The sequence below is a fragment of the Bactrocera dorsalis genome, chromosome 3 (assembly GCF_023373825.1).
Source record: "Bactrocera dorsalis isolate Fly_Bdor chromosome 3, ASM2337382v1, whole genome shotgun sequence".
Taxonomy (NCBI): Eukaryota; Metazoa; Arthropoda; class Insecta; order Diptera; family Tephritidae; genus Bactrocera; species Bactrocera dorsalis.
Window position 1 is genome coordinate 55,410,571 of NC_064305.1, and position 24,252 is coordinate 55,434,822.

The 24,252-nt window shown below is 36.7% G+C and overlaps 1 protein-coding gene across 2 annotated transcripts in view; it reads left to right on the forward strand.

Annotated features, from left to right (window-relative positions):
- The window catches only part of LOC105227699 (BTB/POZ domain-containing protein Tiwaz), an 89,418-nt gene that overhangs the window by 39,457 nt on the left and 25,709 nt on the right, over positions 1 to 24,252 (forward strand). For both annotated transcript variants that reach the window (XM_011207190.4, XM_011207189.4), the window contains exon 3: positions 3,974 to 4,036. Coding sequence is in view for 1 of the 2 variants with exons in the window: in XM_011207189.4 (XP_011205491.1) it covers positions 3,974 to 4,036 (63 nt within the window). In the remaining variant the exon portion in view is untranslated. The remainder of the gene's footprint in view (positions 1 to 3,973; positions 4,037 to 24,252) is intronic.

The window sequence follows — 24,252 nt, forward strand, 5'->3', positions numbered from 1 at the left end:
AAAACTAAGCAATTAATAAATATAACGCTCCAAAATTAGTGACGAGTTATTCTACTGACGTATGGGAGTGCTCTAAAAATAACTATTCTAAGTTGGTTTCTATACTCCCATTACCCTCAAATTTAGGAATATATTCAGATAAGAAATAAAAGAAATCAATCCATAAAATTCTTTACTCAACTGCAATCCATTCCATCTAAACAATCTACATAACCAAGCGAAATTGGCCTCATCATCACATATTTTCATATTATATATCTCCTTACCTTCGAATTACTTTATAATATGTTTTAGAACAGAATACTTTCAAAAATAGAAGAAATCAGTCTGTAAAAACCTTGGAATCCCTTGTAGCGTATATGCACGTTCGTCTGTCTGGTCGGCATGAATATGGATACTTTTTATAATAAGTGTATATTCTTCTCTTTGTAAAAAACAAATTGATTTCACAATTAATACTAGCTTCCAAAAAATAATCTTTTTCAAACAGCTTTTGTACAGATTGCACTATACTCAGCTTTTCTTGGTGTAACTACATAATTTGTGAGATTATTTTAGCTTTTATTCGACCATCCCAACCCACAAAGATATTAGTTCCTCATAATTTCTTCATCTTATTATTTTTATCTATTAAGATTATCTAGTACTTTTGCTATATGATATCACTCTGTAGAGTGTATGTGGCGTCTAATAGACAGTCTGAAAAGTTGATATCGTTAAAGAAAGGCAGAACACACAAAATTAGAATACTATTTATTTTCCATTCGATACATTACGGGGAAATAATATAAGACTACTACTGCTCACAAAAGCTTTTAATGGACGATTTCATTAAATTCTTTTAGATAATAAAAGTCACTAAATTTGCATTTTCGTTTAGTCTGATTTTATTGATCATTTAGCCCATTAAAAAAGTATCCCTTATTCTGTCGCTATAAGTGTTGTAAAATAATAATCCAATTTTTGGATCACAACATATGTTTTGATGGGGACTTTTTCTGGAATGCCAATGCTAATCTTAATCCAAAGGACTGCTCAAAGGCTGAGTAAAGCATTTATTTATACCCAGAACAGGGCATATGAAGTTTGCCATGAAGTTTGTAACACCCAAGAAGAAACGTAAAATGACATCGGCGTGTCCGTCTGTACATACAAAGAGAACTATTGAAATCCTGTCTTTGTATGGAAACTGCTTTATTTGAGAAGATACCTTCTAGAAATTTATCGTAGATTAAAATCGCTATGATATATGATGAAATTTTTCAGATCGGAACTAGAGCATATATCAGCCATACAAACTGATCGATCAAACTCAAGCCTATTTATGGAAAACTTGTCTATTTGACAATATAACTTTAGAGTAGATTACTATCTCGCGATACCTCCAAAAATATTGTTCAGATTGGACGACTATAACAGCAAAGCCTATAACTAACCATTCAAAATCATGATAAATATACTTTTATACCATTTTACACTATTGAAAATGCGCATATGAAGGGTATTATAGCTTCGGTGCCACCAAAGTAACGTTGTTTTCTTGTTTTACGCAAAATCGTGGAGCCCTTCCGCATTGATATGACAAATTACGCGATGATCTTTGTTCCGCATTGCTTAGCATTGAAGAAATGACCAAGTGAGCATAAAATGTGACAAGATCTCTGCTAGACTTCATAAATCTAATAGCGACGGAGTAGGGGGTTCTATGCTAATAAGCTACACGAGCAGACAAGCCAGACTAAGCGAAAATGCAATTTTATTCAAATTTAGAACTTTAATGTTCTCTCATGTCATTAAACCGGAGATACTTGCAATTCAATAAATATCAAATTTCCATTTCAATTATATTCAATAACAAAATGAGAAAACAAAAATAAAAATTTAACGGTACGAACATTTCAGACTATCTATTAGGCGCCACACACTGATCGCTTACTTTACTTAATAGTTAGTCTCTTCCTACCGTTGATAAATACTCCCATATGTACAGATCTATCGCAGCACATCCTGCGGTAATGTCATGGATTATTGAAAGTACAAAGCCACTTTACACCTTCATAGTGTCTAAAATTGAATTCAGATATCCATAAAATATGTTATGCTATAACATTAAGAATAATTGAAAAATAGTTTATCTGTTATAAAACCTATGAAATTACCAATTCTTCAACAGTTTAGAATTTGATTTAGAAACTTTACATAAGTATTTGTTGAAAACTACTGCTTAAAGATTTTCATATTGATTACACTGGTAAACAAAGGTCCAATTGTTTCTTGTGACATGAACTGAACAAAGTGTTTATTATGTAAAAAATTGCCATAAATGCAGAAAATAGCTACAGATTTCTTCAGTCACCTTTAGTTTTTTTGCTATGAGGATTTTTTGTTTCATACAGCGATAGATATTATTGCTATATTATTTTATTAACCAAATAGTACCTTAAAATGTTACTGTCGATGTTTTCCGGCGATATTTTGCTTTTGTAGTATTCCTTAACAATACTCCACTTACCTTTGTACTTACAGCGTCTAAATTTTCGGGAAAAAAATCCAGTTGGTAGTCCAGAAAGTAAATTTTAAGGGACATGTTGCAATCAATTTTTTTTATAGGTAATAAGTAGTTCAGTCACAACATCTTTATAATTATCAGCTTTCACATTTCCAAGAAAATTTTTAACAACACTTTTAAAGGCACTCCAGGCTCATATTTCAGTTTCATTGAACATTTCTTCAATTGTTTTATCTTTCATTACTTCTTTTATTTGCGGACCCACAAATATGCCCTTCTTAATTTTTGCTTCACTGACTCTTGGAAATTTTTGTTTCAGATTCAAGAACCCTCTTCCATTTCTGTCCACTGCCTAAACAAAAATTCTTCATTCATATGAAACGCATGAGCTAAGGGCACAGATGAATATTTGTTACCGTTATGAACCAATACCCTCTTTAAACTAAGTTTAGAGGAATGAATGAATAGACGCCAACCACGAGGATCATGTTTCTATCCTAGTGCGTTAAACAAAAGGTTAACTTCTGAACAGTATACTAGATGCCCTTCTTGAAGAAAGCAATTTGTGAGGTCTTTCTGCCATTTTCTGTAAAAAGTAATATTACTTTGGAAAAAGTTCCAATCCTTTAGTCTGGATGCTAAAAGTTCGGACTGCGATTTTGAAAGGCTTAGATCTCGAACTAAGTCATTAAGTTCACCTGGTGAAATTAGATGCGGCACTGCTGAACATTCTGGTAAATCAAATAAAGGATCGGTTGTCATTCCCTTTGCGTTTTCTGTAACATCACTTGAAGAGCTAGTCGATATTAGTTCTTCATCGAGGCTCCAAGATTCTGGTGCTTTTGGAGTAGAAAGTTGTTCACTGTGATGGTAAATTACACTACTTAACCGTATGTTTGCACTTCGGTCCAATACTTTTAATATTCGTGAGGCAAAAATAGCAGTCTGTAACTCCAAACCATTAGCACTGCCTGGGTGGGCATTGTACCTAAAAATCTTAAAGACAGTAATTTCTAAAACGTAAAAAAACGTTTTGCTATCCAAACATTTAACTCGTAACCGATTTGTACACCGTTAGTCTACTGATAAATTTTGTAAAATAAAATGATCGCAAATATGCTGATTTGACTTCAAACAAGCAGATAGAACTGGTCTAAACCGGATAAATCCCCGATCGTAATAAAGATATTTTATGTATTGTAAAATCTAAAGCGGTAGGTTACAGAATATATGTGGGTGATGGAAATACTATTTTCAGATTTGACTTCACGGTATCAAACTGCATTAGAAACCCCTAAGAATTTTTATGTCACAAATTTTGTTTCTACCAGTGTTATTGGGAATTTATTATAAGCTTTCTCGTTTTAAGTATTTAATTTTCATACAATGGGTAAAAGATATATTTATTTATTCAGCTCTATAGAAAAATTTCTACAACAACATTTATTTAAATTTCTCTTCCAGAACTTCTTTCGTGGCTTTGGAGCAAAGGGCAGCTTTGACAGTGGATTCCTCTTGCCCCAAAAGGTAAGTGCTACCTTTTTTGTATTACATTATAAATTACGTAATTATTTGCAAAAGAATTTTAGATAAAGTTTAAAATTTTGAATCAATTACTATACAGTTGTAGATTAGGTTAACATAAAAAGTAGAATTACTCATACGACGTGTATTTCTCTTTGATTGGTTTTGTAGAAAAGTATCCCTTTTTTCACAGACTTCTATTTATTCGCCACAGCAATGAACAAAAAATAGGTTCTATAATATACGTTTTGTTTCCAAGTCAGCATAATCAACATCAGTAATATATAAAGCGAAGAAGAAAATCTGCTATTCAGTTACCAAAATTTGTTATTACATTATATATAGAATAAAGCTTTTTCGAAACAATATATAGTCTAGAACTTTTGGAAATATGTTGTAATTTTGCCTTTTTTGTAAATGACATTTTAGCAAATTAGCATAAAACATTTTCTTCTTCCACAACAACGTCCTCGCTCGTGTGTACTTATGGTGTAACCCTCTTTTTAGCCAATTTTATTCTGTTCAAGCGAAATTTTATTTTCTACTAATTTTTAATTGAATTATTTTCCCTTTTTCTTACTTCATTTTACTTTTCTCAAAGATTTTTTAACTTTTCATATGATTTATTCTAGTATCGAAAATTACTGGTATGAGCTCTACTGGTTATAATTAATCGAGCCTCTACCATGCCCCCTGCCTATAATGCTCTTAGAATTCCATGATCATATTTCATCTCATCATAGGTAATTCAATTATACCGAATAGCGATATACTAGCAAATTTCATCCAAAAATATTTGAAATGGAACTATGGTATGTCTTTCCTGCTCTGCTTATTCCGAATATTCTACCTATTGTAAACATATCCGTTCGTCAGACTGATTTTACGTCATTCATATTAGTTAAATTGGGAGATATGTCTACAAAATGTCTATAAATATATGGCACAATGTATAATGGTCAGAGCTCTTTAGTAAAATTGTATGATAATATTTCAATGTTAGATATAAAAATAAAATTAGTACACACTTTCTTGAGCTTGTAGTTCAGTCATAATTTTAGTCCTTCTGTTTTACTATATATCAAATACTTTTACCTGACATAGATTATAGTTTAGCGATCAAAGTGTTTTGAAAAGTCTCTCATTTCTCATATAAATCAGTTATGCTTCAATGTCATCGGTTAGCAAGTTTTGTAATAAAAATTAGAAATCAATGAGCACTTCAACTCAGTCGAAGAAGTGGAGAACTGAATTTCTCTATCCTACATTATTAACAATTCTTCAGAATCAAGCAAATTACATATATTTGAATACAAGGCACCATTACAGCTAAAAGGTTATACCAGACTTTTTGGGTTAGCTTAAGGTCTAGCAGTTTATCCTTCAAAATCAGTTAGTGAAATGTATGAGAAGGGTATAAGTTAATGAGATGTTAAATGAAGGATTTAGGTAAATACAATACACAAGATTCTACTAAATTCAGTGAAACACTAAGGTGAAGTTTCATATAAGAGTGAGGCAGTTGGAGACTTCTTTCACCGACAATTTGGTTCCATCCAAACGCAATACGTGTCACACACAACTACGTTAGTATTGTATGTGCCAATACATGTATGTGTGTTTATATACGAACTCACTACCACTTTGTGTGAGTGGTAAATTGAAAACACCACAAAATGCGAACGTGTAACCGTTGCGGTGAAGTGATTCTCAGACAATTTCCATCGGCGGAAATTGTCTCCATTGCGACGGCGTTGATACATTGACAGGCAAATATCAACAGCATTGCAACAATTACAGCAACAGCGGTGAATGAATGCATGCAGTCGGATGTGTGTGTGCGTGTGTATAGGTGCATGTATGTATTTCGTGTTTGTGTGATTACATGAATGAATGATTGCAGCAACAACATAGAGAAGACGGAGTGACGCTAAGTTTGCTGCTGTGGCGACGGTGTCGTCGGCTGCGGACGGCTGTGTGTCTAACAAAGTGGACTTATTGTTGTTGTTTACAAGCTGTTTGCCATCATCCGCTTGGTTGTGAAAACCGCGAAATTCTCACTCAGCAACGAATGCGCGCATAGCTTTTGCCTGACAGCAAAATGGTCGCTGATTTTGACCCAGGCGGCAGCGTTGTGGGCACAGGCGACGGTTGTTTGTGCCCTCGCCTGTAGATATGACTTTCGTATGGCAGAATATTGTATTTGGCGTCGCTTTCTACACTTCCTCTCCCTTTCACGCTGCCGCGTTGTGGCCCGTCGCTAGTCAATAAGTTGCAGTCACTGCACATACGAGTGTAGTCAGTACCTATTGTCAGTGATGCAGTTGTATCATATTACCCAAGATTGCGGCAAATAAATGCCAGCACATCGCCTGGGGCTCTGTGAAGCACTCTTCAGTGCCTATGCTTATCGTGACACACGTTCACTGGGAAATGCATATTTCTACTCAACATTCATCACACAATTCAACTAACAATAGAAATCGTTGTGCCCGTTTCCGAGGCTCACAGCCGACGACATATGAACGGTTAAATTGATATTCGTTATGTTGTTGCTGTTGCTATTATTATAATTGCTGTTAATAAAGTCATCATTATACACCAATTGTAATTACAGCCATTCATCCATCAGCGACTGCAAACTGCAAACTAAGATTGATTTATGTTTGTTATTGTTGGGAAAAGCCAGAAAGGCAGAGTTCAGAATGTAGAGCGTTGATCGTACTTCGAAAGTTGCAGATTTAGATATGTGATGTCGGTGATGAGAACCAGAACTGGTTAATGCTTAGTTTACCACTGACATCAATACCAAAAGTTTCTGGGAAGTTTTCTTAAATTAAGCCTTTACTGCTGACACAATTTTTCAAGCTAATTGTTTGAGACATTTTGCTGACTGTATCATTGTATGTCATCTGAGCCTGCAAAATTATTATCATTTATCCTTTCATTCACTTCACTTAAAAATTTACATACATTCTTCTTCTTCTCCTTTATTCACATAGGTCATACCCTAAGGCGAAAATTGAAAATTGTCTTTGAACAGATTTTAAGGGGAAAAGTAGGGAAACCAAAGCGCACATCCATATTCCAGTATAGACTTAATCAAAGTTGTAACAAGAGTTTTAGTAACACACGGATATCAAATATTTTGTCCAGCATTTAAGAAAACCATGCAAACCCCGTGCTTTCAAAACGATGAATCCAAATGAATACTAAAATTAAGCATAGAGCCTATAGTTACTCCCAAATCAACAAAGTTAAAATCTATTCTAGTTTTTTATTACATAGGAAGAGGGGTGCATTGATGTACGGAAAAATCACACAGAAACCTCGATACTTTTTTAATGTCTCAAGAAGACGAACATGTCAATCCTTAGTTTTTTGAGCTTTACCGTTATGTACGGAATTCACACTGTCGCAACCACCATTAAAAACAAAACCCTGAAATGATGATCTTATTTCGTTATAATTCGGCGCTAAACCGAGCATTCACACGATGCAAAAACCAAGTCGACATCACAAACGCCCGAAAACGCACCGAACAAAATGACGAGTGGCCGGCAGGGACTTCGCGGTACTTCGCAATAACGTGCAGCCCTTTGTAGTTATCTCCTGATATGTGCTCTTGTTGTTGCTGGCTCTGTTGCTTTTGTTTTTGCAAATATATGTGTGGGATTTGCGGCTTTCATGGCAACGCTTCGTCGTGCATTGCCGAAATCCACAGTTCAGCGCAACCAACATATTGCCTTTCGGTGCGTCAATTCAGGCGTTGCAGCGCTTACTTACCGCCGGGCAGGTCCACCAATTCGACGGCTGTTTGTAGATTTATCCGTTTGGTTATCTAGCTGCCCACATACACAGGAACCGTCGAGTTGCAACAGCCGACGCGACGCCTGCGGTTTCAGCGCATTCGTGGACATAAGACAATCGGCAACGGCCTCGGTCGCGGTCTCGGCAACGGCCAGCAAGTCAACCAAAGCTTTCCGCAAGCCAATTCGGCAACTCGGCTACCCAGCGATCGCGCCAACAGGCAGCAACCGGCCACATGAATCGCGTTCGGCACATCTTCAGTTGGTTGCGCTACAGTTGAATCGGCTCGACTGTGGCTATTTCGCCTCTTATTGACCGCTGTTGCTGTTGAATATGTTGTATAGCCGGCGGGTAAATCGCGAGATTTTCGCACGAAAATCACGCTGATTTAGTTGTCGTTGTGGTTGTGGCTGCGCCGACGATGTAGCTATCGCCGCTGTTGTTGTTGTTGTGTCGGCTGATTTGTTTTGCCGTCAATAATCTTATGGGTATTATTGTTGTTGTGATTGACACTAAATACACAGCCGTGGCCACAATAACATAGCGACAGGCGACGAGGCAACAAGAGCACGTTATAAAGCGATAGCCAAAATCGTCGTCGCTGTAACGCAACACTGAAGATGAGTCGCCTTTAGCCGGTGAAATATGGGTAATTATTTCAATGTAATCCCATGCACACACAAATACATATGTATGTATATTCTCATGCATGGGAGTAAGTGCAATAAACGCCGGCTTGCGATGCACATACACATCTTTTACATAAATTCTTGTGCGCTTATCACCGTGCAATTGTGAACAACTCTGAGTATTAGTGTGCGTGGTTGTGTGTTGTTTATGCCACGCAGAGCTTTGGGGAATACGCGGTTTGTTGGGAACCAATCACATTTCCTTTCACATACCGATCAACCTCAATTCATGCATTTCTCACAACCGCATTTATACATTCTTCACACATACATATGTATGTATGAATGGGCCTATACTGAGGCACCAGAGATGACAGCACGTTCTCGTGCTTTTTGTTTTACTCTTGAATGCTCCCATTAGTGCAACATTAACGATTTTAGCGCGATAATAATATTTTATATTTATATGAGGATATAACACATATGCATATATTTATATTTCTATACATATGTATATTTGTGGGAGAGCAGTTAATGAGGTGGGAACTAGGTTTTGTAAGAGTGTTAGAGAAGAAGATGTTTGGTTAACTCAGTAGAAGGGCAGATGTGGGAAAAATTAAACATAAGCATTTTTAACAAGTAAGGAGAGGCTAAGTTCACAATGTTCACCGAACATTTTATACTCTTGTGAAAGTATGGGATATGCAATTGAAATTGAGAAAGAACCCTTCCTGGCAATAGTAAATATGTGTATCAGAAATGGCTTGAATCGGGTCAATATTTCCCTGCGCTCCCATATAACGTATATAAAGATTTTCGAACTTGCAGGTGACTTTACTCCATTTTTTTAGTATGTACCATGATAATAGTTAATAAATCGGGTCGATACTACTCTAACTCCCATATGTTACAGTGGCGGATTCAGAGGAGGGAAATGGGGAAATTACCCCAAAAATATAAAGCAATATAAATGTAATCCAGAAATTTGCCATTTTATTTCAGAAACAAAATTAAAGACTTTCTCCATTTTTGAATATAATAAATAATGCTAAGTTACCACTAAAGTTACAAAGTGTAGCAACGTATACAGATTAAATTCGTGATAAATCCTATCAGATCCGTAATTAAAAACGAAGCGGCATGACTGAGAACTTGAAATACTTGAAAATGCAATATTCAGTTCCATCTGTGATATGTTCGATTGATACATTCTCTGCGGTTCGGTTGCACTCGAACTTATCTCTTCCTTACTTGCTTTTCATTGTTTCCAGTAATGTTTACAATTTCATCATGGAAAGATTTACGCAAGAAGAACGTTTACTAATTCTTCGTTTTTATAATCAAAATAATCATTCTCCAATTGCAACTTTTCGTGCGTTTTTGCCAATTTAAGGTCGTAATGACCGTCCACCTGTGCTCGCTATTCGTCGAATTGTTTTAAATTTCGAGCGTACATTTTTTTTTTACATAATGCTCAAGTGTCAATAAGACAAATAACCGCTAGAAGTAATGAAAATGTTGCTTTCGGTCGGTCAAGTCTTGTTTAAGATGGCAATTTGTCGATTCGAAGATGTTCTTAAGAATTGTGACTGTCTCAAACCATAACTGGCGGATTTTGAGGAAAGTTTCGGGCTCGCATCTGGATAAAATTGTTCCCACTCAAAAACTTAAGCCATTGGTAAACGTCGTGAATTTGCTGATTTTGCCTTGTAAGAACGATAACTATTTTTTTTAAGAAAATCGTCTTCTTTGATGAGCACTCAGATGAATGGAGTGGTAAATAAAAAACTGTCGATTATGGTGCGAAAAAAATCTATGAATTATTTATGGGTGGAATCATCGGCCCATACTTCTTTCGAAGTAAAGCTGGTGACACTGTTACTGTCAATGGAGAGCGGTATAAATCGATGATAACCAACCTTTTATGGCTCCTATGCTAAGAATTTGATTTTGATAATATTTGGTTCCAATTGAATTATTAGATACAAAGTTTGGTGATTCGATTATTTCAAGAAAGTCTGACTTTTAATGGCCTCCATGAAGTTGTGGTTTAACACTACTTGCGTTAGGATAATTCTTATGGGATTATGTGAAGTCATTGGGTCTTAGCAATAAACCATCTCCTCAAGACTTAGAAGTCAATATTGAACATACTATTCATGACATACAACTTTATTTAATGGAAAAAATATTCGAAAATTGGGTTCAGTGAATTTGTTCCTACAAAAGAAGTCGTGGAGGCCATTTGAATGAGATTATATTCAGAACTAATTGTATCGATTGTATTTCACATTTAATAAAAACACAAATAGAATTTCATTAACAATTAGCGTTTTTTTTCTTGTGAAAGAAATCATATCACTTGGAAACCCTTTATATAATTCTCGTCTTAATACTGCAGATTTTGTACTACAACTATTTTTTCATGAATCCTTAATTAAAAAACGGAAATTTTTATTTTGGAAATTGGAATAAAACAATGAGGAAATTTTTAATTTGATTAAAAGTAATTAAATGTACTCGTAAATAACACAAGCGGTGTTAATCTACCTTAAAATCGTATTAAAAATAAAATTCTCTTTTCCAAAGATAATCAAAATAGTAGAACAGGGAGAATGGAAGCACCGTATGATAATTTTAAATTCATACACACAATTTTTGTAAATTTTAATTATAAACCTAAAGTAAACATTTTTTTAATTTGTTATTCAGGTATAAAATTTTCATTTTTAGTCCCAAAACTTGAATTAATTACTTATTTCCGTGTCAGAGATAGCTTTACTCAGTGAGAACAATATTGCAATATATTCCTACATACTAAACAGGAGTTTTTAATAAAACTTTTATTCAGCATCCAAAATTGTCTTGTGTAACAAATTAAAAAAAAGGTAATTTGAGAAGAGTATTAGTTAATTTGTTAATAAATGTATATTAGTCACAGATACCTACATGAAAATGGGTTGCCCCACGGAGAAGTGAGAAGATTTAATTTGCCAGGTTTGCGCTTTGCAAAAGCCCTAAATGAACCTATGAATGAGAACTCGTATTTAAATGCACGCCAACACCTGTATGGTAGACTAAGGGCACTTACGCCTGTGCTTGCACTACCCATTCAGCAAAACAGGGATCTCGAGTTAAGCAAGAACTGTAAGCCTAACTTTAGTTTTGCACAATTAATACAATTCCGTAGACAAAAAAACTATGCATTTTAGAGTTTTGTCATAAACACTGAGTAAACATTAGAAATACGAGTATATAAAATATTTAGGAATCAATATAAGAAATAACTAAAGGGAAGAAAAAAGTTCAGCTGCGATACTTTCGGCAAATTTTTCCTGAATACCACGTCAAATATCGTGGGGTTTCCTGCGTTAGATAGCTGAGATATCATTCAATATTTTGAACTTAAGTTATTATTGTCCACTAGGCAAATACTAAGAATAGCTCTTGAAAATGGGTGCAAGTATTCATTAATTAATTTAAAATTTTGCAATTTGTTTACTGGGTTAGGGTACTTGTGTTAAAATTATATAAATAACTAGACAATGCAAATGCAACTGCCTATGATATCAAATCATCATAATATCTAAATTTCATTCTCACATGTTGTAACAATGTCAGCAGAGAACAGAGAGGAGAGAATGGGATGCTTCGGACATTGGTAGTAGAGTAGTAAGTAGGATTGGAGGAATGACTGGATGGATGGACGTATGCAGTTGATGTATAGATGTTCAAGTCTTTGGCTCGTTGATTTCTTGACTGCGAAAATAATTCAACTTAATGTTGCGTTTGATAATCGGAGCACTCTGCTCATTGCGCCAACACCACCTTCTAGTGGCGGGGGCTGGCAACCGGCTCTGCCTACTTGATAGCTCGTAACTTACTTGACATCGGAGCGCTTCAGGCGTTTCTCACAAACAATTGTACATAGCATTTATGCACGAATCTTGTACGAAGTCAACGGACCTAGTACAGTGCAGTATATTTAAGACCGACTGGTTAAGAGTCGTGTAGTAAATCGTTGTAGAATTGTTTAGATATACTGGTGGTGGACTAAGTAGAATTGGTACATACGAGTATATAGCAGCTTGTTGCATTTTCATTGACAAGCAAATAGTTTCAGCTAATCACTTGGCTACCGTTTGTGTTTCTGTGCAGCTGACTTCCGGTATTACGTAACTGACTGAAAGTGTTAAGGTTGAAAGATGTACCGATGTGCGAATACAAAAATAGAAGTTTGTATATTTGGTTGATGTTACTATCCACAAATAGTTCTAATAGATTAAATAACTCTGATGCAAATATTGATAATAAGCATTCACCGATGTAATATCACAGAGCAGGAGTGCAGACGAGTAGAAAATGGTTCGTCTGTCTGTTGTGATTGCAGTTTTTCAACTTCGAACCTTCCTTATATTTGTTGACGTGCGTACCTTCGCTGCTACAAGAGTGGTCCGACTCAATGTTAGGACCTCGGAATCCAGTACTACAGGTAACCGTATTTCTATACTCGGCAAAGTCGATCAACCTTTACTAATTTTGAGATGTTTCATCATTGATTTGAACAGATCCTCGGTTTCTCTTACGGCAAACCACTTACAAACACACAAAAAATCCGCAATTTTCAGTATTGCAATACTTAGTCCTCCGATCAAGTCAAGATTGCCTCGTGGTTCGATTTTGACTAGAAAAAGACATCAGTCGCTACTTTGTAGCGGAAACTATGACAGTTGTAGTGTTAACATCCTTGTTCGGGAAATACAGCACAAATTAATAAGGACCCTTTTGTTAGGCTTAACTTTGTTTGTCCGGTCGGACAGAAACTAGTTGAAAGCTTTAGTAAGCTTTTGGTGGCCTTTCTTGATTTTAAGATATTCTATGAGTAGTCACAGAAAAATATACAGCTCGAGATTCGAAGTTACCTGATAGAAGATTGCTCTGAAGAAGAGCTTTGCTCAACTGAAGCGCTATATAAAATAAGACTCGAATCACAGACCTAATCTAAAGATTAGCATGATCAGCTGAGTTTGTCCGTCTATCAGTGGTCAGAGTCCCTAAATAGTCCCTCAGTTCTTAAAATATCGATCTGAAACTATGCACACGTCTTTTTCTCCTCAAGAAGCTGCTCGTTTGTCGGAACCGTCGATATCAAACCACTGCATACAGATGCCATTCAAACTGACCGATCAAAATCAAGTCCTTGTTTTTTGATTTATTCAGGGTTTTAAAGCGTCGGTACGAAGTTACTTTCTTGATCGCTCGCTGCCAAAGTAAAGCTTTTCTCAACTGAAGCGCTTTATCAATGTAAGGAGGGCCTTAATCACAGGCTCATTTTTGTATTGGAAAAAGATTGTACCTTAATATTTTAAAATTGTTAGTTGATATTATTTCAAGAGTGGCCAGAGAATCTTTACTATTAAAATCAATACAAAGTGACTTCTCCATTCTTAGAGCAGTAGGCTAAGCACAAATGCTCAAATAACTTTTAATACCCATATAATTCTTGAATTGGCCCACACTAGTGCGAGTATTCATTAGCTTTCCGATGCCCAATGCGGCGGTCAATTTGTCTTGCTACATTTGCAACCGGTTGTGTCATGACGATGATGCTTTGTCCACTTGGCCGCCGGCGATTGTGTTCCACCTACCGCACCAACACCTCCAACCAACCTTAACTGCCTGTCATATCGCCACATACATGCATACATACATGTAGCCATACATACATGAGTATATACAAGTATTTTATTGCTAATTTTTTATTTAAGTCATATTGTTTTCGTTTCAATGTTTTGTTTAAATTTTTGCCATTACACACACACACACAACACACACTCATACATGCATGCATGGATTGATACAAGTATTAGAAGAAAAGAACACACAAAAAATGCCCTGCCTCACAGCTCTGCTAATGTGCATTTGCCAATCGCATGTTCGTAGCCGAGTGTTGGACGCTGTTCGTCGTCAAAATATGGCTGCAGGTATAATTCTATAAATATGTAAGTGTGTGAAGGCGAGTGTGATGTGCACCTACTATATTTTTGCGCTGCACCACATACACACACAGCAGTGCGGCTATATGCGCCTCAGTACTTATATTTACTAAACAAGTTTGCTTTTAAAATGTTTTCGATGCCCGGGGCAATATTTCTGGTAATTACGATTTGATTAACTTTAACTACATAAAACACATGTGCGCGGTGGTGTTGGTGTGCTAGGGTGGTCAGTCGACGCTGGAGCGGTGGGGTTAGTGCGACCATAGAGGCTTATGTCGCTCTGTAGTTTAAAGGGAATGTCGTGGGGGGTTCAAAAGGTGCGCCAGGGGGGCGGGCGATTGAGTGCTTTGTGCAGCAGGGCTTACTCGAGTTATAAGCGCATTTGTGTGTGTGTGTGTGTGAGGCGTGTTGTGAAAAATTTTATAAATCACTGTAGCTATGTATACCTTTGTATTATATACACGTTAGTGCAGTTTTTTGTTGTTGTTTGTCAGGCTTTTATGTGTGCTTAAATGCGAAATTGCCAAAGGCTTTCTCATGGATTTTATATTATTTTTATATTTTTATTTTCCCTTTATTCCATTACTTTTATAATATTTTTTATTGCGTATTATTTTTTGCGCTCTATCTGTCGTTTGCTCTGTGCCGTTTATAGGCGATTTGTAGCAAGTAATTTGCTTTGAGAAGTTGTCGTTTTTATATTGGCTTTGCTTTGACATGGAGCTGCAGTTGCTCACTTCAGTGTGTTTTTAATTTGTTGATTGTGATAAGGTTACTAAGTAGAAAAATTAATTAAGAACTATTGCAAAAACTGCTGTATGTAGAAAACAGACAGATTTATATTACATCGCCAAATATATGTATTCCCCAAACATTATTGCATCACAATGATGTCTTTGAAGCATCTATGTAATTACAATATTACTGATTACTTTCATTACCCCTCAGGTCGGAATGAAAGAAAACAAAAAAACGCTAACTTCGCCAGCAGCGAAGCTAATATACCCTTCACATGTGCATTTTTTTGGTAACTATGTGTTCAGCTTGTATAGAAGCTATATGCTATAGTATTCCGATCTGAACAATTTTTTCGGTTATTATATTTTTACCCTAAGCAGTAATCCAAGTCAAATTCGTGAAGATACCACGAAAAATGCGAAGGTTTTCCATACAAGAAAAAACGCTTCAGTTGCTCCCAAGCTATAATACCCTTCACACATGAAAAAGTTTTCCATACAAAAACACGACTTATCCGATATCGGCCGATATAATCGACTTAGTCTGTGCTATATCTAAGGCATTTGGTTTGAACTTCACTCGTGGATCTTGCATTTATAACCTCAAATATCTCTTTCGCGGATCCGGGAATATTATCAATTAAAGATGGGCGCAGCAATGCTTACAAATACATCGAATTCTGTCCGTGTCAAAAGAACGCATAATTAGAGAAAGACTGTATCGGTCAACCTTTACGGACAACAAGCGCTTCCTGCCTACTATCACCACATCCGTGTTGTCGATATGAAATGAAAATATTTTTTCTGTTTTGACCAATAAACATAGAAGAAAAGTAGTGGCGCTTTTTCTCTCCGTTGCAAATTGAAAAATGACGTTGCACATTAAGAAGAAAACTGCAAGATACTCATTCATCATGCCACATGCAGCTACGGAGCCAGTTGGAATTTACACGCTACGCTTCCAGACTGCCACACATAGACTGAACCAGTGAATTTATGTATATTTGAAGAGCATTGCGGTGGCTGAAGTCGAAGATGAGGATGATGAAGGCATCAGTCAAAGGTGGAAATTGTAAAACAACAATTCTCGCAAAACAGTAGCAAACACAGCTGTCCGCACAACGGAAACCAGAAGCAGGAGTCAGCATGAGCAATAGCAATTTATGTGCCCATGGTAGTTTTGTGATTGAACGGATGACGGCTGTAGCTCCCTGGCCGTAGCGGTAGTCGTAAATAATAACAAAAGCAGAGTGTATTGCATGCAACCACGATACACTTGCCCACGTGGATATGTACATATTTCCAAAGGAGAAGACAACGCAGATTAATCTCACTTCGAGAATGTGGCCATACGTGAATGTGGCCGCTTGTTGAAGCTGATGCATGTAAGGGGTACACACTTCGGACTCGTATTAGAAGCTTTCTTTTTGGTATTCATCTACTCCGTCAGATATAATCTACACTTCTACGTAATGCCTTGCATTTATGTTTGGAAGGGAGTGTAAGAATATTTATGATTTTTTGGTCGTTCTCTGCTGAAATGAAAGATCTCCTGATATTTGTATTTAAAAACTTATTTATGCCATATTAAAGCAGAGATTCAAGTTCAAAGTTTTAATTCTTAAAACATTCAATCTTCGGCATTTCTGTGTTTTCAGACGTCACATAGTATAAATTTGTTTTTTGGGAAAAGAGTTTTAATTCATAACCTTGGTTGGTCGATGTAAATAATTATGTAACTCTAGAGGTATTAGAAGATCCGTCAGGATTGGCAAGAACCTCTCCGTGTCGTTCGATATCAAACGAATTTTCAGACAAGGCGACTCCCTATCGTACGACTTCTTCAATCTTCTGATGGAGAAAATAATTCGAGCTGCAGAGATTTATCGAGCAGGCGCCATCTTCTAAAAGAGTGTACAGCTGCTGCCGTTTACCGATGATCTTGACATAATTGTCCTCAACATTCGCGTCGTTAGTTCTGCTTTCTACAGGCTGGATAAGGAAGCCAATCAAATGGATATGGCAGTAAACGAGGGTAAGACGAAATATCTCCTATCATCAAACAAACAGTCGTACTCGCTACTTGACTCTCATGTCAATGTTGACAGTCATAACTTCGAGGTGATAGATAATTTCGTCTATCTTGGAACCAGTATTAACACCAACAACAGTGTCAGTCTCAAAATCCTACGCAGAATAACTCTTGACAACAGGTGATACCTCGGACCGAGAACGCGATTGAGAAGTAAAGTCCTCTGCTGACGTCGTTTGTTATTTCGGTCTTGCTTATGGTGCAGAGGTATGGACGATGACATCATCTGATCAGTTGACGTTACGAGTTTTCAAGAGAAAGGTTCTGCGGAAGATTTATGGTTCTTTGCGCATTAGCCACGACGAATATTGCATTCTGTGGATCGATGAGCTGTAAGAGATATACGGCGACATTGGAATAGTTCAGCGAATTAAGGGACATCGGCTACGTTGCCTAAGTCATGTCGTCCGAATGGATAAAAGCACTCCAGCTCTAAGAGTATTCGACATCGTAAACGCCGGGGGAAGCAGAGTAAAAGGAAGACCTCCACTTCCTTGGAAAGACCAGATGGAGAATGACCTGGCTACACTTGGAATCTCCCATTACGATCGTCCATGAAATTTCATTTGGGTTCATTGCAAGCGGCTATTGCCTAAATGTGGGTCTGTAAGTACACATACACATAAGTCCATAGATGTAACATTACAGTGTAAAATTGGTTGTAGTAACGTCTAGGTATACCACCCACAACAACTTCACAACCACACACTTTGCCACATTTCTGTGCTCATCCGCCTTTCGTGTCTATTCTAGTCCATTTTCACCGGCGGCTCTATCTTTTCTATGCCAGTTAAGTGTTGTTCGCAGTGCCCGCGGCCAGTCTTTTGGATGAAAATTTTGAAGAGTTGTCTTCTACGTAAATTTGTGAGCAAAATGTTTGTGTGCACGATGCTACAGATATATGTACATACTATCCTCAATACATATACATACTATGACTAAGACAGCTTGGCATTATGGTCCATGGACTTTTGTTAGGCGTTTGCACAATTCGTTATGTGGGGAAATTGCTCGGGTCACAATGGGTGAGTCGCCAACTAAATACATAATATCGGACTGTAGAAGCCAACCTAACATTTACGTGTGCACATGTATGTGCTCATTCGCGTGTGTGTGTGGGTCAGTTGTTTGGTAGCACTTGTCTCGTGCCGGTCAACCAAAATTAGAACAACAAAAGTTGGCCATTAATTTTTGGTTTCATTTTCTGGTTGTTTGTCATTTTTACAGATTTTTTATCAGCAATCCGTTAGTTATCCTGTGCATGTAAGAATGAATGCTGCCTGACGTTGTGGGTGTTGAAGCTGACTGCTGCTGGTCTCTTCTGAAAGTGTTTATGTTTACATTTGTTTTCTGTATACGTCTCGTACCTTTTTCGTTGTGCAATTTAAAATTTACAATTGCTGTTGTCGATGTTGTCGACAATTTGGGAATTGCTGTTACTCACGTTATATTATTGCCACCTGTTTTTACATAATTAAATGGTACTAGGAAGCGCTACTCGGAGTTTTCAAACACCAAATGAACTGGAGATGTGCTCGCTATTTTGATAAAGAAATCACTGAGAACGAGAGTTGAGATGGAATTTCTCATAACAGTCGAGCCTATGTTGCGGAGATGGACACGGAATTCTATCGGGCCAATGACTCCTAACTTGAGAACATTTATCATACGTCTCTTTGAGCGCAAACTAGAAAGAATTAATAATTTCTTGGAATCTGGTCGATGGATGGCCAACATATTTACGTTCATCAGAAGATTATTTTATTACTCATTAAAAATTAATAATTGGAATCATAAAAAATGATTTTGTATTGAAACGAGTTCAACTAAACAGCTACGCAGACAAAACGTAGTAAATTCTGATGAATTCTGGTAACCTAGAACCGACTGTCGTAGAAATTGACCACAAGAATCTAGAGTGATCCTATCACGCAATGAGTCCCGCATTACTCTAATTACCTCCTTGCATGTGCAACGAACCCTTTTCATCTAACACCCCTCTCCTTATAGTCCGGTTCCGTCTAAACACTCAAGCAGGACTATAGAACCATAGCAACATCAACGAATTCGATGTAGCAAGGCTGTCAACTCGGCAGGCATAGCTTATTATCTACGCTTTCATGCCGCTAACACAACAACAAGGAAAAGAATTATTGACTTATCAGAAAAAATCTTTCAGTAATTAGAGACCGAATGCTAAAGACAGTTATCATAAATGCATTATTTTAGGCCACATAGTTCAATAATACACTACTCTTAGACCAGCAAGTTTAGGGTGGAAAATTCAAATGCACATAGATATGTATCAATATGTTGAATTTCTCTGCTTGTGCCCTAAGCCTCGTATTTTCTTTGAATGCCAAACCTCGATCATCCGTTATTTTCTTCTTTGCTCTGTTCTCAATAATGATTCCCAACATTCACTGCATCCTACAAGCACAAACGAAATTTCTGCCAACGGATATAATTTGTGTAGAAAAACAAAAATACTTGCAACATTGCCGTAGGCATATTGAATCCCACACCTTTGCCCGAGGTCACAGAGTTCGGTGTGGTCCCAAATATAGCAATGTGTCTATATCATTTTAACCCTGCAGTGAAAACGCAAGGTAGTTTGAGAAATACCCGTGCAAAGCTTGTATTTTCTGCTTAAAATCGAATTAGTCAGAAGAACATAACATCTCGCAACAGTATTTTGGTGGTTCAGAGAAAGAGTGTGTTACGTCGGGAATCAGCGATTTGTAAGCAAAACAGAGACTACCTAAAGAAATTTAAATTCAGGTTGTTCCCTTTGAATATAGATTACCTAGACAGCTATGTATAAGATAATAGCCTCGATTACCGCTTATGTAACTGATATATTGCTGACCAATATCTGAGATTTCAATTTTCTTAAAGAATCATCTCTTAAAAAATACCGGTTAAATACGTGAGAAATAGAGTCGTTTCACTAGTTAGAGTAGCGGTTCAGATTTGTTACAGATTAACTAGTTGATTTCACTGCTGGGCTGCCGCAAGCTTACAAACACGAAGGCATCTGAATATGTGAATACCTCGCGTGCGCCATAGTTTACGCTGCGGGTATCTGATGCTTGTCTGCACTTGCCTGTGTGCGTGTGGCATCTCTTGTTAATACATACTTACATGTATGGCACGTAACTTGGGGCCATTAAAATTTCATTATAGAAAACTTGGGGAAATTCGAAGACAAGCAGTAAAGGAGAATTGATACACTAACAAATGCAACAAATAAATTCTACTACTAAATACCACACACGAATGTATTCACTAAATAGAAATGTGCATTTGTGGGTTACTCAGAGTACAAGATTACTCTTATGAGCTTGCGAAGCATTCTATAGTTGCTAGAATACTACCAATACTGGTTCAAACAAAATTCGAAGTTTTGAAGTAAACAGTTTTTCTAATAACGATCTCTTCTCAAAACACATTTTTATTGGCATGAATGTATTCCTGCCATGGCCAAGTGAGTTCCTAACGACCAGAAACGAAATTGGTTGAAAAAAAAACTTCTTTGGTATACACACTTTTTGCCATGACTATATCTATAAACCGATAATATGAACGTTATTTTCGATTAGTAGTTAGCAAAGTTGGCTATTTAACTGCTTAAAATACCGAATACGGCAGAATCGGTTCTTAAATCTGCAATTTTTCTCTTCTCTCAGACGTCCACATTCCGTCGTGCACACACTCCAAGCGTTTTATGTAACTGTGTAAGGGACGTTTTCTGTGTGGCTAGCTTTCGAGCTAAATTTTCGTGTTTCTTTATCCTTTTTGCGGTTTGTTCCCTACAAGCAGTGTTGTGTGCGCTTCATTCGTCTTTTATAGTGCCACGGGCGTTATCCTTCAACCAACCAACCCTACCTCCAATTTACCTGTCTGTCGTCAATCTTCATTTGCTTACATTCCTGCAAAAGTTTGGTTGAGAAGTGACTGCCGGGGGTACAGTGATACCGCTACAGACACACATTATTTTTTTACACATACGACCGCTCTTAGCTTGCCATACATAACCTGCAGGAAATGTATACTATGCAAAAGCAAGGGCGCTAAATGCTAATTATACAATATACATACGTGCCATCGATTCACCAGTACTTTGCTCGTTGGGCCCTTTTACCAAAGATAGTGTACAAGAATAAAAAATATCTGCTTTGTTGTTGCTTTTGATCTGGTAATCCCAAGTGAGTCGAAAGCAATTTAAAGAAATGTGTGCAAACTCACTGTAAGCAAGTGCTGATTAAGTCCACTAGAAATAACAGCAGATATCTTAGAGGTCTTTATTAATATTAAGGAAATGAACTTAAATTTATTTATGCAATATTTCCTACAGGGTATTTTGGTTGTAGTGTTTGATTCCTTCGTCAGGATCATCACTATTCGTAGTTTTTTTTTCAATTTCCCTTCGAGAATTCACCTCCTGCATGCCACACACTGCATTCACAATCACAACCAGAGCACTAGCCTTTGCAACAACAAAAACAAACAATTCAATCGCAATCCAATTTCCGTGAACGTTTTGCAACACTAAACGAAATTATTTCCCAAGTTTTACGAATACTTGGAGTTACTTGCACTTTCCGGATTATTGTGTGTGTGGGCGTGTGTGCAAAATATGAGGAATATGGTTAGCAATCATATTTCTGGGTGTAATAGTTCGACTGTTCAAGTTGGAATTTCAATTCAGCGCCATATTTGCTGCATTGAAAGAAAAAAACAATCTCATTTTGACGGATGGTAAATAAAAACGATCGGTTAATGATATTTAGTCAAGAATTTGTGGTTGAACTCAAAACTAACTTTTCAACACTTTCATGACAGGGTATATTTCCGAGAAATGAGAAAAGTGTAGATCAAAGCGTGGATATACTTGAAGAATAATCCAGAAATAAGTTAAGCGAGAAACTTGATTTTCTAGAGTCCTCTGTATAAATAGCTTGCTTGAAAAAGGGTCTTATAAAAAAGACATTAAAAGTAAAATTCCAAAATCTCAAAAAATTGTTTCTATTATCGAGTGAGGCTGAAACGTTGGTATCAACTTTTCCAGAGTTCTCTTTCAGTTGAATCTGACCTATAAAACAAAGTAATGTTAAGTTGTCTGAAGTCTCTAATTCTCCAGCGTCAAGCGCAAGTTTTGGCATATTGAAAAAGAAAGAGAACTAGAAATAGCACTGATATACGAATGAGTCACCAATTTTGAAAGAAAGGAACTTTTTCTACCACAACGGATCCGTTTTAGTAAGAAGGATACGCTATTTCATAAGGACCATACGCAAATCAATAAAAATTACTGAACAATTGTATGAAATGCCCTGCGAATCGCTTCCACATCCACCCACTGTATTCTCTGACCCTGGTCCCCAGTAATTTTTCCCTGTCCCCAGACCTCAATAGAATCATCGCTAAATACAAATTTAATGTCAAAAAAGTTCATCGCCGAGACTAAGATTATTTCGAATATTATGCAAAGGTTGGAAGATCACTAGGAACCTTGTGTTAGCGGCGAATATATGTATATATGGAATAATATATAAAACCAAATTTTGACAAAATAAAATTGTTTTTCTTTAAAATTATATTTTTCAAGCATGTGAAATATTGTAAAGCAAATATTTAATTTAAAAATATTGATAATCCAAATATTTCTGCGAATTTGCCGAGAAGCTCGTAAACTTTTTAACTTTGGTTTGTGAATTCTGATTTCGGCTCGAAACTAAATCCGACAAAAAACAGAAAAAAGTAAACAAAGTAAGTGAAAGTAGCGGTAAGGGCCAACAGGGGCACATTCTAAGGATACCAACATTTAAGCATTTGCTTTTGTATGTGTGCACGTGTGTAAGTATGTAAATTCTCCGATGACGTAAAGATAACCGAGGCGGCCCGACACACACACCCCGGGTTAACACGAAAAAAATCACAAATTTGGCTTTGAGCGGTGTGAAAGACAACAAAAAAGATATGTGTACCGTACACTGAGGCATTTTTGGGTAATTCCGAAATTGAAAAGTTGCCAAGGAGAATTCAGTTTGCTGTTAACTCATATCCAAAGTGTCATGGATGCATTGATGTGATAACCCATTAGGGAACTTCAAACTAGTCGGTCAAGTACGAAAGTAGTAAATTTTTAACTAATCCACACCAGCTTGCAATCATTTTAAATCGGTCAACGATTGTGAGATAAAACTTGGTCCATAGAACATTTAATTACAATATAAAAGGCAAATAATTGCAAAATATCGGAAACTGGAGAATATTGATGGAAGTGATTGAGAGCCAAGGTTGATGGCTGACATGATCAAGGACGCGAACATTATAAATTATTCGTTCAACTTCGTGGCACGAGAAGCGTTTATAAGAACTCATTCGCAAAATATAGGTTGGTCTCAGACTAAATCATAAAAATCTCTAGAATTTCTCGAAATTCGTCTTTTTGAAATTTCGAGAGAGATGAAACATACACAAAAAACTTTTGAAGAGCAAGGGACATTTACTGGGAAAATTTTAAAATATTTCTTTGCCTAATTCCAACTAAAGTTACATATTATTTATTTAGAAGTGGAAGCGAAACGCGATCAAAATCCAAAATTTATTAAATACGTAGATTCGTATGCTCGAGTATTTGTACTGTTCCAAAAAGGATGAGAACCAAACAACTTCGGAAGCAGTGGGTGTCCAGCAGGGTGTATTTATACATGTTAATGTATAGCAGCAGTGTTCGAGTGGGCTTAAAAAGCAGCAAACCTAGCAAAATAATAAGATCAAATTCTTCACAAAGTGAGTCAATTTGGAGATTTGCTGATTTATTGGATTTCAGGAGATTGTGATTTAGTGAATATGAAGTCCGCAATTTTAAAAACGTAGAGAATATTCTGTAGGCGTACATTTCAAGCAAAGTATTACCAGAACTCCATAAATCGGAGTAAACTTT